Source organism: Sapajus apella, unplaced genomic scaffold (assembly GCF_009761245.1).
Source record: "Sapajus apella isolate SASKATOON/1434 unplaced genomic scaffold, GSC_monkey_1.0 scaffold97, whole genome shotgun sequence".
NCBI classification, from domain to species: domain Eukaryota; kingdom Metazoa; phylum Chordata; class Mammalia; order Primates; family Cebidae; genus Sapajus; species Sapajus apella.
This window is the reverse complement of record NW_022437037.1, coordinates 4,490,871-4,506,818: the sequence shown is the minus strand read 5'-3', so window position 1 is coordinate 4,506,818 and position 15,948 is coordinate 4,490,871. Positions and strand designations below refer to the sequence as shown.

Below are 15,948 nucleotides of genomic sequence, written 5' to 3'. Positions count from 1 at the left end.
GTGACCTATCATTTATCTTGCGGGATTGGGACAGCCTGGCCTGGCAGTTCCCCACGCGTTAGAACCATGGGAGCCAGCTTATCAAGCACATCTTTTGTTCGGATAAAGGACTGCTTGGCACACAGCAAATGGGCCAGGAGCCACCCCCACCTTGCTCCCACCCGCCTCCCCCGGCAGCAAGGGCAGGGTTTTCTGTGAGTCTTTCTTCTGACAACCTTGGTAGGGAGGGATCATTAATCGCTTTGAGCAGGAGGAACCTGAAGCTCAGAGGCTGATGCTGAACAGAGGCTACCTGTGTGCCAGGGTCTTAATGATTATGGCTGATAGACAAGACTCCTTTTAGCTCCCACAACTGCGGTGGGGAGTCACTTAGGGTCAGCTACATTTTACAGCTGAGGAAACCAGTTCAGAGGGGGATCCTGTCTGCCCAAGGCCACAGAGCCGCAGCTGAGGGCTGGCTTTGGGATTCGAAGCCGGCTAAATCTGGCTCTGCTTAATCTTCCCTTTGATCTCTGGGGCTTTGGGACATAGGTTGGACTGACACAGTTGTCTCGCTGAGCAGGTGCGGTCCCTAAGCACCCGGGCAAGCCCAAGAGTGCAGCAGGCACGGGAGACTGGCTTTTCCCTTTCCCTTTTCCCCTGCTTCCCCAGCGTGCCTCTCAGCAAAGCTGAAATGTTGGCAAAAATAAATGAGCAAGCACCGTGTACAAGACCCCTGCCCTTGTAGCGGTCCTGCCCAGAACCTGGGGAAGGGAGCACGATGCAGCAAGGTGAGGATTTTTTTGAGACGGAGTCTTGCTCTGTCACCCAGGCTAGAGTACAGTGGCATGATCTTGGCTTGCTACAACCTCCACCTCCTGCCTCAGCCTCCCGAGTAGCTGGAGTTACAGGTGGCTGCCACCACGTCTGGCTAATTTTTGCATTTTTAATAGAGAGGGGGTTTCTCCATGTTGGCCAGGCTGGTCTGGAACTTCTGACCTCAGGTGATCCACTCCCCTCGGCCTCTCAAAGTGCTGGGATTACAGGTGTGAGCCAACGTGCCTGGCCACGGTGAGGATTTTGAGGTGAGGGATTTAAAGAATCTTAGGACACAAACCATTGATCCTGCTTTCTTTTTTGAGACAGGGTCTTGCTCTGTCACCCAGGCTAGAGTGCAGTGGGGAGATCATGGCTCACTGCAGCCTCAGCCTTCCGGGTTCAGGTGATCCTCCCATTTCAGCCTCCTGAGTAGCTGGGACTACAGGCCAGCACCACCATGCCCAGCTAATTTTTTTTTTTTTACATGAAGGCAATTTATTAACAGAAAATATTTTGAGGAGTCTTGTTCACAGACGGCGACCACGGCAACCCCCCTTCCTGCGGGTGCTGTCAGAGGGGATGGGGGTGACGTCCTCAATCCGCCCGATCTTCATACCCGAGCGGGCAAGGGCTCTGAGGGCCGACTGGGCTCCAGGTCCAGGGGTCTTGGTCCTATTTCCTCCTGTGGCCCGGAGTTTGATGTGTAGGGCAGTGATACCCAGCTCCTTGCACCTCTGGGCCACATCCTGGGCAGCCAACATAGCAGCATACGGCGAGGATTCATCTCGGTCTGCCTTCATCTTCATCCCGCCAGTCACACGGCAGATGGTTTCTTTGCCGGAAAGATCAGTGACATGGACAAAAGTGTCATTAAAGGATGCAAAGATATGGCAGACACCAAATACATTCTCTCCTTCAGCCACCTGAGGTCCAAGCCTGATGACCTGTTCTTCCTTCTTTTCCTTCCCCTTTCGAGGTGCCATTTCTGCACGTTGTCTCCCTAGCTAATTTTTAAATTTGTTTATAGAGATGGAGTCTCCCTATGTAGCCTAGGCTGGTCTCAAGCTCCTGAGTGCAAGCAATCAGCCCGTCTCGGCCTCCCAAAATGCTGGGATGACAGGTGTGAGCCACCACGCCAGGCCCATTGAGGCTTTCTACCAAAGAGTCATCGGGTCTTTCGGGGAGATCTCGTGATGAAGAATCAAACTGTTTGCCTGGGGAAAGAGTCCCTGAAAAGTCAAGTGATGGTCAGGAAGTCAGTGGAGCCACGTGCTGGTTCCCCCTCCCTGCTATAGCAAATTGCCACAGACTTAATGGCTTGCAACAACACAGCCTCATTCTCTGTGTTGGTCTGTCATCCAGGCTAGAGTGCAGTGGGGAGAATGCTCTGGCAGATGAATCCTGAAGTGGACCTCACAGAGTTAAAATCAAAATGTGGGCAGGGCTGCATTCTGTCTGGAGGCTCGGGGGAGAGTTCATTTCGTCCCCTTTTCCAGTTTCTTTTCTTTTTTCTTTTTTTGAGACGAAGTCTCACTCTGTAGCCAGGCTGGAGTACAGTGGCATGATCTCAGCTCACTGCAACCTCCGCCTCCCAGGTTCAAGCGATCCTCCTGCCTCAGCCTCCTGAGTAGCTGGGACTACAGGTGCCCACCACCACACCCGGCTAACTTTTATATTTTTAGTAGAGATGGGGTTTCATCATGTTGGCCAGGATGGTCTTGATCTCTTGACCTCGTGATCTGCCCACTTCGGCCTTCAAAGTGCTGGGATTACAGGCGTGAGTCACCGAGCCCGGCCCCCTTTTCCAGTTTCTAGAGGCCACTGGTATTTCTTGGGCCATGATCTCCTTCATCTTCAAGGCCAGCAGGGTAGCATCTCTCCTGTCTGACTCCTGCACTGTCCTTTCAACTCCTCTCTTAATTCTGCGTCTGTTTTTATGTATTTTCTCTAATTCTATGGCCTCACTCATGGAAGGGCCCCTCTGATTATACTGGGCTCACCCAGAGGAAGTAGGGTCAGCTCTCCCGTCTCAAGATCCTTACTAACTCCCAGCTGAAAAGTCCCTTTGGCCACAGAAAGTCACAGTCACGGGTTCTAGGGATTGGGACATGGATGTTGGTGGGGATGGAGGGGGCGCTTCAGCCTGCCACAGATGGCAAAGTCATGTCCTTGCAGATGTGGCTGCAGCTCCAGTGTCCAGGCTGAGTGAGGGGCGCGTGGCGTGGTTCTCATGCCCACCACCTACCCTGACCCTGCGGGAGGTGAGCAGGAAGCAGTGATGCTCACTACGTGCAGAGTTCCTGCCAGGTGCCGGCCTTGTCATTCCCCTAGAAGGCAGGCACCACCACACGCTCCCATACTACAGATAAGGAAGCAGCTTTGAAACAGATTTGAAAGTGATGATTTGCCAGGGAGGAGGGATCCAGAGCCAGGGGCTGGGTCCAGGGCACACCGGGGCTCTCTACTTCTTGGAGCTCCCGGGACTGCTTTTGTTTCTTTTCACAGAAGGGGGCCCTGCCGAGGCTGTCATTGGGCGGGGCGTTGGCCGTGCTGGCTGCAAAAGGCTCTCCGCCCACTTTGCTTTCCCCGCAGGCTGCTCCTCCGTCGAGCTGATCACACCCACAGTTGAGCTGCGCTGGCCAGAGATGCCTGCCCACAGCCTGGCGATGAGCAGCCCGGCCCTCCCGGCCTTCCTGCTTTGCAGCACGCTGCTGGTCATCAAGATGTATGTGGTGGCCATCATCACGGGTCAAGTGAGGCTGCGGAAGAAGGTACGTGCTACCCTGGGGGCCCCGGCCCAGGTCGTCCTTGCTTCCCTCGATGTCCTGCCAGGAAAGCCCTAGGATCGGAAACATGGCCAAGGTGTGTGCGGTGCTTGGAGCTGGGCACCTATTCTAGTCCTCTGGGTGCCTCCCTGCCAGCCCCGTGGGTCAGCAAGGCCTGCACCTTCTCCTCTCTGGCTCAAGAGCACGTACTTACTCACTTGCCGTGCCACCAGGCTGGGTTCTGGGGAGAGCTCTCACGGGGAGAGCCAGTGAGTGTCTCTGAGAGAAGCAGGTTCTGGAGGGTGGAGTGTGGTAGCGTGACAGCACAAAGCCTGGTGGCTTCCCGGCACGGGAGCTCTGATAGCTGGGTGGAGTGGAAACCGGCAAAACAGGAGTCCAAGAAACATTTAAATGGAAATTCCCAATTCCCGGCAGATGTCACTGACAAGTCCACTGCAGCCTCCCAAGGCCAGCTCTCAGCCGGACACCATCGGGGTGTTCGGGAAGGAATTTCCCCACTAATCCGAGTCCATGAACCAAAACAACAATAAGGAGTCCCAGAGCTGGACCCGGTCCCTTCTTTAAAAAAAAAAAGTTCCAGCGGCGTCTGCCGCACTGGATGGTGAGTCTGAAAAGTCATAGGCTGAGCTCGCCGGCTGTCCTGGTGGCAGAATGCAGAAAGGGCCCGGGCACCTGTTGCTTCCTCCCCGGGTATTTTAGTAGAGCAATGATTTCCTAGAACTACCTTGTCTTCCTCTGTGTCCAGTTCAAAGGCGAGACGAGGCTGGCTCTGGCACCGCATGCGGGTGGATCCTCGGGAGTGAGGATCTTGGCCGAGAGCCAGGCTCGGGCCCTGCTGCAGGTACAGGCAGGATTAAAGGCAGGGCAGCAGCCCAAGTGATAGGAAGCCCGGAGGCCACAGCATGCCGATGGCTTCTGAATTCTCCCTGCCTTGGCTGGTCCTGGGATGTGGGATCTGGGCATCAAGCAGAACAGCTGCATTCACTCACCGAATCCTTCCCAGAGGATGAATGTGGCCCGGCGCTGAGCATGAGATCCTCACCACAGCCCTGGGGAGCAGGGGAGGCACCATGGTCATCTTGTCTTCTAGATGAGGCTGGGCTCAGAGGGGAGACATCACTTGTGAAGCTCACACAGCTGGGTTTGAACTCTAGTGTCCAGTTTCGGAGCCCACATCCTGTCTTGGAGGCTGGGGTTCCTTTTTAGCTTTTGTTTCTTTTGAGACAGAGTCTCACTCTGTTATCCAGGCTGGAGTGCCATGGTGGGATCTCAGCTCACTGCAACCTCCGCCTCCCGGATTCAAGTAATTCTCCTGCCTCAGCCTCCCAAGTAGCTGGGATTACAGGTGTGCACCACCACACCCAGCTAATTTTTGTATTTTTAGTAAGAGACAGGGTTTCACCATATTGGTCAGGTTGGTCTCAAACTCCTGACCTTGTGATCTGCCCATCTTGGCCTCCCAAAGTGCTAGGATTACAGGCTTGAGTCACTGTGCCAGGCTTCTTTTAAAAAAATACACGTGTGTGTGTGTGTGTGTGTGTGTGTGTGTGTGTGTGTGTGTGTGTGTAATTTATTTATTTTAGAGACAGGGTCTTGCTATGTGTCCCAGGCTGGAGTGCAGTCCTGCCATCATAGGTCACTGTAGCCTCAACGGCTCAGGTGATCTTCCCACTTTAGCCTCCCAGGTAGCTGGAACTATAGGTGTGCGTCACCATGCCTGGCTAATTTTTTATTTTTATTTTTGGTAGAGGTGGGGTTTTGCCAGGTTGCCCAGGCTGGTCTCGAACTCCTGGGCTCAGCTGATCCTCCCATTTTGGCCTCTCAGGGGGCTGGCATTACAGGTGTGAGCCACCGCACCCAGCCACAATTTCCATTTGTTTTTTTGAGATGAAGTCTCCATCCTGTTGCGTAGGCTGGAGTGCAATGGCGCAATCTCAGCTCACTGCAACTTCCACCTCCCAGGTTCAAGCGATTCTCCTCTTTTAGCCTCCCGAGTAGCTAGGATTATAGGCGTGTGCCACCACACCAGGCTAACTTTTGTATTTTTAGTAGAGACAGGGTTTTGCCATGTTGGCCAGGCTGGTCTTGAACCCCCGACCTCAGGTGATCCACCCACCTTGGCCTCCCAAAGTGCTAGGATTACAGGCATGAATTGCCATGCTTGGCCGATGATTTCCTTTTAACATGAATTCAGGGAAGGGAGGAGGCAAGTCTGTCCCAGCGCCTTTCTGCCTGATTGGCAGGGACACCACAGAAGGAAAACCCCGCTCCTTGGGCTGACCCTGAGGTGTTCCTCATGACAACGTGGTCCCTTCTTATCACTGCTCTGGGCGCTCAGTGTCATCCAGGAAGGACTTGGTGGAGGTGACAGTCGCAGGCCCTGGCTTCTCCTCCCACCAGCCTGGGGACCTGGGCAAGTCTGGGAGCTCAGTGTCCTCATCTATAAATGGGGTCATGACAGGAGTGCCAGGAGAATGCAACGCCTCACTAATGTTTCTTCTTAAGACTTTTAAGTGCCGGGCACGGTGGCTCACGCCTGTATTCCCAGTACTTTGGGAGGCCGAGGTGGGTGGATCACGAGGTCAGGAGTTCAAGACCATCCTGGCCAACGTGGTGAAACCTTGTCTCTACTAAAAATACCAAAATTAGCTGGGCATGGTGGTGCCTTCCTGTAATCCCAGCTAGCCAGGAGGCTGAGGCAGAAGAATTGCTTGAACCTGTAGGTAGAGGTTGCAGTGAACCAAGATTGTGCCAGTGCATTCCAGCCTGGGCGGCAGAGGGAGGAGACTCCATCTCAAAAAAAAAAAAAGAAGACTTATAAGTAGCTGAAATTAACGTGAGCAGAGCAGCCTCAGGTCACTTTCAAGGGAGCGCAATCAAAGGCTTGCCTCCTCCCCAGCTAAGGTGGCACCTCAGCCTTTGACCCTGAGGGCCCCCTGCTCTGCGCTGCAGCTGGCTCTGGCCTGGCTGACTGGTATTCAAGTTCTATCTGCAGAGGGACCAACCCCATGGGCAGTAGACTCCTAAGGCAGTTATTTTGTGATGGTCATTTCAGTGTGGAGCTGAAGCAGGAGCAGCTGCACGAAACAGACCTCTGGAACACCGAACTGGGAAGGAAGGGGTGATTTATTCGGCCGGGAGCAAGGTGGCATAGCTGCCTAACAGCCAAGCTGGTCTATCAGAGGAAACCTGCGCCTTTATACAGGCTCACAACTCTAGATATTACATGTGAAAGGGCCTTGGGTTTACAGTTTTGGAAAGTACACATGAGGGGGTCCTGATCGATGAAGTACCGGTGGGGGTTTGACAAGATCGAATGGGAACAATAGAGGGCATTTCTCCATATCACCCCCACCCTTAAGATCGCCTGAGATTTTTTTTTTTTTTAAAGATGGGGTTTCACCATATTGGTCAGGCTGGTGTCGAACTCCTGACCTCAGGTGATCCGCCCACCTCGGCCTCCCAAAATGCTGGGATAACAGGTGTGAGCCACCCCGCCCAGCGATCGCCTGAGATTTTAACGGTGGGGGGGATTTAATCTTTAACCCCAGGCCACTGACCTCATGCCTGCTACATCTCAACTTTTACTTTCTCCTTCTTTGAGACAAGAGACGGGAAAGAGGGTTTCTTTCCTCAGAGCAAGTCCTCAGAAGCCTACTATTTGAGTTAGGCAGTCAACCCTGGCTTGTGTCTTCTCTTTGAAATAAGGACTTTGTTTTAACTGGGCCTTAGGATGGCCCTATTCCATGTTTTGGTAAAGGCAGAAATGCAGGCCAGGAGCCAGACTTCCAACAGGGGAAACAGTGGATCCTACACACTGCAGACAAAATCCCCTTTTTTTTTTGAGATGGAGTCTCGCTCTTGTTGCCCAGGCTGGAGTGCAGTGTCGTGATCTCGGCCCACCCAAACCTCCACCTCCTGGGTTCAAGTGATTCTCTTGCCTCAGCCTCCTAAGTAGCTGGGATTATTGGTGTGTGCCACCACGCCTGGCTAATTTTGTATTTTTAGTAGAGACGGGGTTTCTCCATGGTCTTGAACTCCCGACCTCAGGTGATCCACCTGCCTCAGCCTCCCAAAGTGCTGGGAGTAGAGGCGTGAGCCACTGTGCCCGGCCGTGTTGAGGCCCTCTGAAAGGTATCACAGATCCACGGAGGAGACCATGGGCGTTGGTGATTCACTGATTTAAGGGCCAGCAGAAAGGAATTTTGGGTGTGAAGGTTCCAATCTCGCAAATCTGAGCTGCATTCTCCTCCGGGGTAGGGCCGGGCAGGCCCACCGAGGAGTACAAGCCAGCTCTTGGGGGCAGTCATGAGTCAGAAGCACAGCATTTGCCATCAGCTGAACAATTTAGAAAAGCTGCTGCTGAAATTCAGGCCCTACTGTGGGGTTGGTGGGGTCTGGCTTTGCCTGGACGCCAGCAGGGAACATTGGGACAGGAGCCATGGACCTCCGATGATCTCAGTGTGACCTTAAGTCTCTGCTTTCCAGTGAAAGTGACAATTCACTGAGCACCTCCTTGTGCTGGGCCTCGTCCTGAAGCAGGAGCAGCCTTGGGAAACAGACCTCTGGAACACCGAACTGGGAAGGAAGGGGTGATTTATTTGGCCGGGAGCAAGGTGACACAGCTGCCTAACAGCCAAGCTCATCTATCAAAGGAAATCTCTGCCTTTATAAAGGCTCACAACTCTAGATATTACACAGGAAAGGGTCTTGGGATTACAGCTCTAGGATTTACATGCGAAAGGGTTTTAGGCCCTGAAGTAGGGTAGGGTACAGTGATTTAGGTGGGGGTTTGATTGTGTTTAAGTTAAAACAATGCCTTCCGGAAAGATTCCTCCACACCACGCCTGCGATCTATAGGAGCGTGATTAAAGGTGGCACCTGGTCTGCCAGCCTTTACTTCCCCTATTGAAATGCAGTGTGGAAGTCAAGGGGGAGGTGGTCTTAAGGGTGATTAAGGGTCTCCTTCCTCACTCCTAGTGGCTTCTCCAGGTCTCCCTCTCCCTCATCACATGGCACGTAAGCTGTGATTTATCCTGAGTTTACAGAGTTCAGGATCCTGTGGTTGATCAGCGCAGAGCTGAGTTTTCAGCCTGGGTCTCTCATGGCTTTTAGTGCAAAGTCCAAATTCCTAAAGCGCCTCCAGGTCCCCCGATGATCCCTGTACCTTCATCTTGGGCCCCTGTCCCTTGCTCTCTGTGCTCCAGCGTGCCTGTTTTCTGTTCTTCACATATGCCCCACTTCTTCTGGCCCCAGGGCCTTTGCACATGCTGTCCCTTCTGCCTTGAATGTTGTTGCTCAGCCCTTCCTTCATATACACCTTCATAATACACCTTTCAAGCCTCAGATCATTTGTTTTAGTTTTTTTTGAGACAGAGTCTGGCTCTGTTGGCCCAGGCTGGAGTGCAGCCTTGAGATCATGACTCACTGTGGCCTCAACCTCCCGGGCTCAAGCGATCCTTCTGCCTCAGCCCCCACCCAAGTAGCTGGGACCACAGGTGTGCACTACCACACACAGCTAATTTTTTGTAGAGAGGGTTTCATCATGTTGCCCAGGCTGGCTTGAACTCCTGAGCTCAAGTGATCCACCTGCCTTGGCCTCCCAAAGTGCTGGGATTACAGGCATGAGCCACCGTACCTGGCTTGTTTTAGAGATGGGATCTTACTATGTTGCCCAGGTTGGTCTCAAACTCCTGGGCTCAAGAGATCCTCCTACCTTGGCTTCCCAAAGTGCTGGGATTACAGGCATGAGCCACCACACCTGGCTTTACAGATGCGAGTCTTGTTATGTTGCCCAGGCTGGTCTCGAACTCCTGGGCTCAAGTGATTCTCCTGCCTTGGCCTCCCAAAGTGCTGGGATTACTGGTGTGAGCCACCTCGCCCAGCCCTAAGCCTCAGCTTTCATGTCACTGCCTCAGAGAAGCCGTCTCAGATCCTCGGACTGGGTCAGGTCCCACGTAAACATTCTCAAGGCCGGCCCTGTCTTCTCCTTACCAGGTGAGACCCCCCCCTGGCCTTCCCTGGTTCATAGGCAACTCCCCCATCAGACTGTGAGCTTCATAAAAGCAGGGACAGGTGGGCCTTTTCACAGTGAGCTCCCAGCCCCTGGCTCAGGTAGGAGTCGTGGATGATGTTGGATGGGCGTGCACCTCTGTCCTGCTGCTGTGAACTCTGGCCACAGACAAAACACAGCCCCAGGTGACTGGGCCGTTCATCTCATGAGGAGTGACTCTCAGTTGGTGTATTTCAGGCCTTTGCCAACCCCGAGGACGCCCTGAGACATGGAGGCCTCCAGTATTGCCGGAGCGACCCCGACGTGGAGCGCTGCCTCAGGCAAGTACTTCGGGGCCCCGGCCTGGCCACACCTCGACATGGCCTGTCCTTCCAGACTTTCTTCTGCACACAGGGCGGGGGGTTGGAGGATTCCCAGGGGCTGAGGTTTTCTGTGTTCCTGATCTGCTCTGACTGTTTTACTTTATTCAGTGAATAACTTCTAATAAACTTTGTAAGACATGGTCATGACTCACAATTACAAAGTGAGAAAGGATCTTCAGTGAAAATTCAGGCTCCCTCCTACCTCTGACCTCAAGGCACTACCCAGTTCACTGTCCAGGGGCAAACCCTCCTGCCAGGGGCCATGCGTTTTCCCACAGAGACTTTCTGCATTTACAAACATGTGCTGCGCTTTTCCTGCTCTACCCCATAGACTCACCCTTTATCCACTGGTCTGTACTGTGCTTTTTAAAAAATTATTATTAATATGACAACAGAGATTGTTCAGTGTCGGCCCACAGAGGAGCTGCATTCACTGTATTGATGCTCCAGCATTTATGCCGCACTCTGTTGAATGTATGGCCTGTAACTAACTTCTCTAACCAATTCCCCTCCGATGGGCATTTGGGGTCTTTCTGTGTTATGAACAGAAGACCTCGACACCTCTTTTTTTTTTTTTTTTTCCTTTTTGAGACAAAGCCTTGCTCTGTTGCCCAGGCTGGAGTGCAATGGCTCACTGCAATCTCCGCCTCCCGGGTTCAAGCGATTCTCTTGCCTCAGCCTCCTGAGTAGCTGGGACTACAGGCACGTGCCACCACGCCTGCCTAATGTTTGTATTTTTAGTAGAGATGGGTTACACCATGTTGGCCAGGCTGGTCTCAAACTCCTGACCTCAGGTGATCCGTCCGCCTCGGCCTTCCAGAGCACTGGGATTACAGGCTTGAGCCACCACGCGCGGTGTCAACACCTCTTTCATTTGTCTTTGTGGTTGTGTGTGAGCAAAACCGCAGGGTGCAACAAAATAATAAAATGTTTATATATATGCACACACACACATATATTTAATTAATTAATTGATTTTTCTTATGCTTGCCTACAGAAAAATTATTTATTTTTTGAGACGGGGTTTCACCATGTTGGCCAAGATGGTCTCGATCTCTTGATCTAGTGATCCACCCACCTCGGCCTCCCAAAGTGCTGGGATTACAGGCGTGAGCCACCGCGCCCGGCCACCACTCACAGCTCTAGTCATGGTTCACGCTTGCATCTCTCTTCTCTTTGTTTTCTGTGTCTAAATATTTTTCATAAATTAGGCATGCATTAGGTACATCCAATTTGGAGTTCTGATTTTCTTTTAACATTATTTCACGAACACTTTCCATGTTGGTAAATGTTACTCAAAAAATGGTTCTTGGCCAGGTGTGGTGGCTCATGCCTGTAATCCCAGACTTTGGGAGGCCGAGGTGGGAGGATCACTGAGGTCAGGAGTTCGAGACCAGCCTGACCAAGATGGCGAAACCCCGTCTCTACTAAAATACAAAATTTAGCTAGGCATGTGGCACATGCCTGTAGTCCCAGCTACTTGGGAGGCTGTGGCAGGAGAATCGTTTGAACCCAGGAGGCGGAGGTTGCAGTGAGCCAAGATTGTGCCATTGCACTCCAGCCTGGGGGATACTGTGAGAATCCATCTCAAAAAAAAAAAAAAGATTCTTAAAAAAACTGGCTTTGTAAAAAAAAAAAAAAAAAACCATCAGAGACTAAATGTTAATTTCACATAATCGCAATCAATATTAAACTTTGTTGGCAGTTTCTGCTCTGCCATTTTTCGCCAGTGAACTGGAGAGTGAGGTTGGGGGTCATCAGAGGAGCTTGAAGGGGAAGTGGGGAGGATGGGGAGCTGGACGGGCTGAGGCCGGAGACAAATCGTCGCACGGGTCTCAACACATTCCCCTGCGTCACAGGCGGAAATGGGTGGGGCACTGTCATTTAAATAATACAAATGTCTTTCACTTGAAAGAAAGTCTGTGGGTTTTTTTCTTATGTTTTTCTTGGCCATTGACAATAATATGCACACTTGTGGTTTTTAAAAACATTACAGACATGTGTCACGTAGGAAGTGAAATTCCTTGCTATTTCACCCTTTCAAATCCTTCATATGAGATCTGTCTGTCCTTTAATGAGCATCTACTATGTCCAAGACACTCTGCTAAGCACCAGCTGTACTTGCATGAACAAAAGTCCTCTCCATACATGACTTCCATTGGTGACGCTTGTTCCGGCTTGTCTCGTCCCTCCTGGACAGTGAAGAAGGACGGGATGAGCTGTCCAGGCAGCAAGCAGCCAGGACAGTGGGTCACCCGGGGCCAGCTCACAGCAGCCACCAACAGGATGCATTTTGGCTCCTCCAGACTGCAGAGGTTTTCTGTAGGCAAGCTTTCATGTGGCGTAGGAGTGGTCAAGTGGCCTCACAGATACTCGGTTTATTTTTACTGCCTGAAACCATGCCAGGGAGAGACAATAGACCCGGGCGGTGCCAAGATATTTCCAACCAACCAATCATCCTTTTTATTTTTTGGGACGGAGTTTTGCTTTTGTTGCCCAGGCTGGAGTGCAATGGCACGATCTCGGCTCACTGCAACTTCCTCCTTCCGGGTTTGAGCGATTCTCCTGCGTCAGCCTCCCGAGTAGCTGGGATTACAGGTGCTTGCCACCACACTCAGCTAAATTTTGTATTTTTAGTAGAGACGGGGTTTCACCATCTTGACCAGACTGGTCTGAACTTCTGACTTCAGGTGATCCACCTACCTCGATCTTCCAAAATGCTGGGATTACAGGTTGAACCACTGCGCCCAGCCCAGAATAACCGATCGTCTGTCGTACTGGGGCTTAAATGGTTGAAATTCAACTCAGCACCTTCTGAGTGCCTTTTATCTAATAACACTTATAGCCATTTGGTGAGGATTTATTGGAGGCCGGCCGTACACTGGGCCCATGCCAGATCTGGGGAGTGCCTGGGTCCCCTGGGCCCCTCATCTGCCACCTGATTTCACAGAACATCACGGAAACTTGAGAGTGCAGAACTAAGGGAATTCTATATCCTGTGTCTGCTACCGGAGAACTGGCTGGAACCCGAAGGAGAGACCACCTGGAAGGAAAAGTGGGTTAAATATTAGACCAGGGTTTATGGTGTGATTCGAGACACCTTCTGTCAAATAGGAAAGCACTGGAGACTTGGTTCTTGGGCATAAATCTGCCTTGCAGGTTAGCACATGCTGGAGTCCAAATGTGAGCCCAGCTCTGGGAGAAGCCAGGGACCAGCCGCCTTTTCAGGATACCTCTCCAGAGTTCCTGGCAATGTGCGTTTTGGCCAAAATCTGAGGTTGTGCGTATGGAACGATATGGAGGGGGCTATCTTGTGGTCCCAAAGAAGGGAGGCAGACACGTGACCTAAGCCGGAGTATCTCTGTTTGGAATGTATAGACTTAAACTGAGTGAACTGGTTTGTCAGGAATTTCGGTCCCAAAATGTCAGCCCTAGAAGTCCCTTAGATGTCATGTAGCATATTCATTTGTACATAGTGAACGGCAGGCCCAGAGTGAGAGAGATTTGCCTGAGGCCATGGGGCTCATTAGCACCATAGCAGAACCGGAGATTTCCAACCTAACACTCACTTCCCACCGCACCATGAAGTGCTTAAAAAAAAAATTTTTTTTTTTGAGATGGAGTTTTGCTCTTGTTGCCAAGGCTGGAGTGCAATGGCGCAATCTCGGCTCACTGCAACCTCCACCTCCCGGGTTCGAGCAATTCTCTAGCCTCAGCCTCCTGAGGAGCTGGGATTATAGGCACCCGCCACCACGCCTGGCTAATTTTTGTATTTTTAGTAGAGACGGGGTTTCATCATGTTGGTCAGGCTGGTCTCGAACTCCTGACCTCAGGTGATCTGCCTGCCTCAGCTTCCCAAAGTGCTGGGATTACAGGCATGAGCCACCGCACCCGGCCTTATTTATTTATTTATTTATTTATTTATTTTTGATACAGAATCTTGATCTGTCGCCCAGGCTGGAGTGCAATGGTGGAATCCTGGTTCACTGACTGCCATGACCTGGGCTCAAACGATCTTCTCACTTCAGCCTCCTGGGTAGCCAGGACCACAGGCACGTGCCACCGTGACTGGCTAATTTTTAGATTTTTATTATTGTAGAGATGAGATTTTGCAAACTCCAGGGCTCAAGTGACCCTCCCGTCTCAGCCTGGGATTACAGGTGTGCACCACTACACGCAGCCCCATAACGTACTTTCTGTTCATTTGGCCTGGGCGTCTGAGGGCAGTCAGGAAGTCTGGCAGAGCCAAGAGGGTAAAGAGAGCTTTAGCGACGGTGTCCAGGACAGGGCCCGTGATGGCAATGGAGGAGACGGTGGCTCGATTAAAATCTCCCTACTCAGCAGAGCACAGTGGCTCACGCCTGTAATCCCTGCACTTTGGGAGGCTGAGGTGGGCAGATCACTTGCAGTCAGGAGTTTGAGACTAGCCTGGCCAGCATGGCAAAAACTCATCTCTACTAAAAATACAAAAATTAGCCGGATATGATGGCGCTTGCCTGTAATCCCAGCTCCTTGGGAGGCTGAGGCGGGAGAATCACTTGAACCTGGGAGGCGGAGGTTGCAGTGAGCCAAGACAGCACCATTGCACTCCAGCCTGGGCAACAAGAGGGAAACTCCATCTCTTGAACCCAGGAGGTGGGGGCTGCGGTGAGCCAAGATTGCACCATTGTACTCTAGCCTGGGCGACAGAGATTCTGTCTCCAAAAAAAACCCAAAAACGATTTCCCTATTTAGTGCTCAGGAGTGTCGTAAGTGCTTTCCAGGGATCCACTCAGTTGGCACTCTGAGAACCCTGGCTCTCTTGGCCCTGCTCTTGAGGCTGTCCCTCTCCGAGAAGGCGATGTCACTGTCCTGTATACCTGCCTTTGGAACGAAGCAAGCACTGCATTGTGTCAACCCTGAGACACATTCAAGGAAATTGCCACCATGGATGTCGGCAGGGCGCGGGGGAAGAGAAGAGGAAACCGTGCGGAGCAGCCAGCAGCTATCCCCGTCCTGGATGTCTGGGGGTCACTGTCCTCACCGCTGTCACTGATGCAGTAAAATGCAGCTGGTGTGGAAGAGGCTGGAGGGTGAGGCAGGTCTGATGCTGCAGCAGACGCTACAAGTCCGGTCTAGTAGGAATCTGCTTTGGGTGGCTTTTACCTTAAAAAAAGTGGTTGTTATTTGAATGATGCATTTCACCCAAGCACGTCTGTGGTACGTGCCTGCCTCCATGTCTCTCGGTTTGGAACCTGGAGGTGGGAGGAGGGCGGTGAGCTTCCTTCCATCATTCCTGATGTCTCCATTGCTCCCTGTCCCTGGCATCCCTGCGGCCTTGGAGGGGCCCCACTGCGGTTTGAGACAGACCAGACGAGGGAGGGAGGGCTGGGCCAGCCCCAGGGGCTCGGAGTCAGAGCTCCTGACCACCTCTCCTACCACGCTGGTGACCTCTGAGTCGCTGCCCAATGGCTGGAAATAGAAGGGGGGCTCAGTCCCCACTACACGGTTTCTGCAAGGCCTGCTCCTCCCCAGCTGGCAGAAGACATGCCCCGCAGAGCGGGACCCACGTCTGCCACGAACTTCCCCACTGCTTGTTCCTCCTTCCCACCCTGTGCTCCCCAACTTTTTCCTTCACCCACTCTTCAGGGTTTGGCTGTGTCTGTGAACTGTCTGTCCTGTGATTCTCTTAACAGCTTCCTAAACATTGATGTACTCTTAAAATATCAACACATGGCCGGGCGCGGTGGCTCACGCCTGTAATCCCAGCACTTTGGGAGGCCGAGGCGGGTGGATCACGAGGTCAAGAGATCGAGACCATCCTGGTCAAAATGGTGAAACCCCGTCTCTACTAAAAACACAAAAAATCAGCTGGGCATAGTGGCGCATGCCTGTAATCCCAGCTACTCAGGAGGCTGAGGCAGGAGAATTGCCTGAACCCAGGCTGGAGTGCAATGGCGCGATCTCCGCTCACCGCAACCTCCGCCTCCTGGGTTCAGGCAATTCTCCT

At 52.3% G+C, this 15,948-nt stretch overlaps 1 protein-coding gene and 1 pseudogene across 3 annotated transcripts in view; one reads left to right on the top strand and one right to left on the bottom strand.

Annotated features, from left to right (window-relative positions):
- PTGES (prostaglandin E synthase) overlaps positions 1 to 15,948 on the top strand; it is a 40,536-nt gene that overhangs the window by 20,156 nt on the left and 4,432 nt on the right. For both annotated transcript variants that reach the window (XR_004262412.1, XM_032257562.1), the window contains exons 2-3: positions 3,391 to 3,569; positions 9,835 to 9,917. Coding sequence is in view for 1 of the 2 variants with exons in the window: in XM_032257562.1 (XP_032113453.1) it covers positions 3,444 to 3,569; positions 9,835 to 9,917 (209 nt within the window). In the remaining variant the exon portion in view is untranslated. The remainder of the gene's footprint in view (positions 1 to 3,390; positions 3,570 to 9,834; positions 9,918 to 15,948) is intronic.
- On the bottom strand, positions 1,268 to 13,994 carry LOC116535966 (annotated as a pseudogene). The gene is made up of 2 exons (XR_004262413.1): positions 13,983 to 13,994; positions 1,268 to 1,798 (listed from the first exon to the last, which is right to left on the bottom strand). The product of XR_004262413.1 is annotated as a 40S ribosomal protein S14 pseudogene (transcript).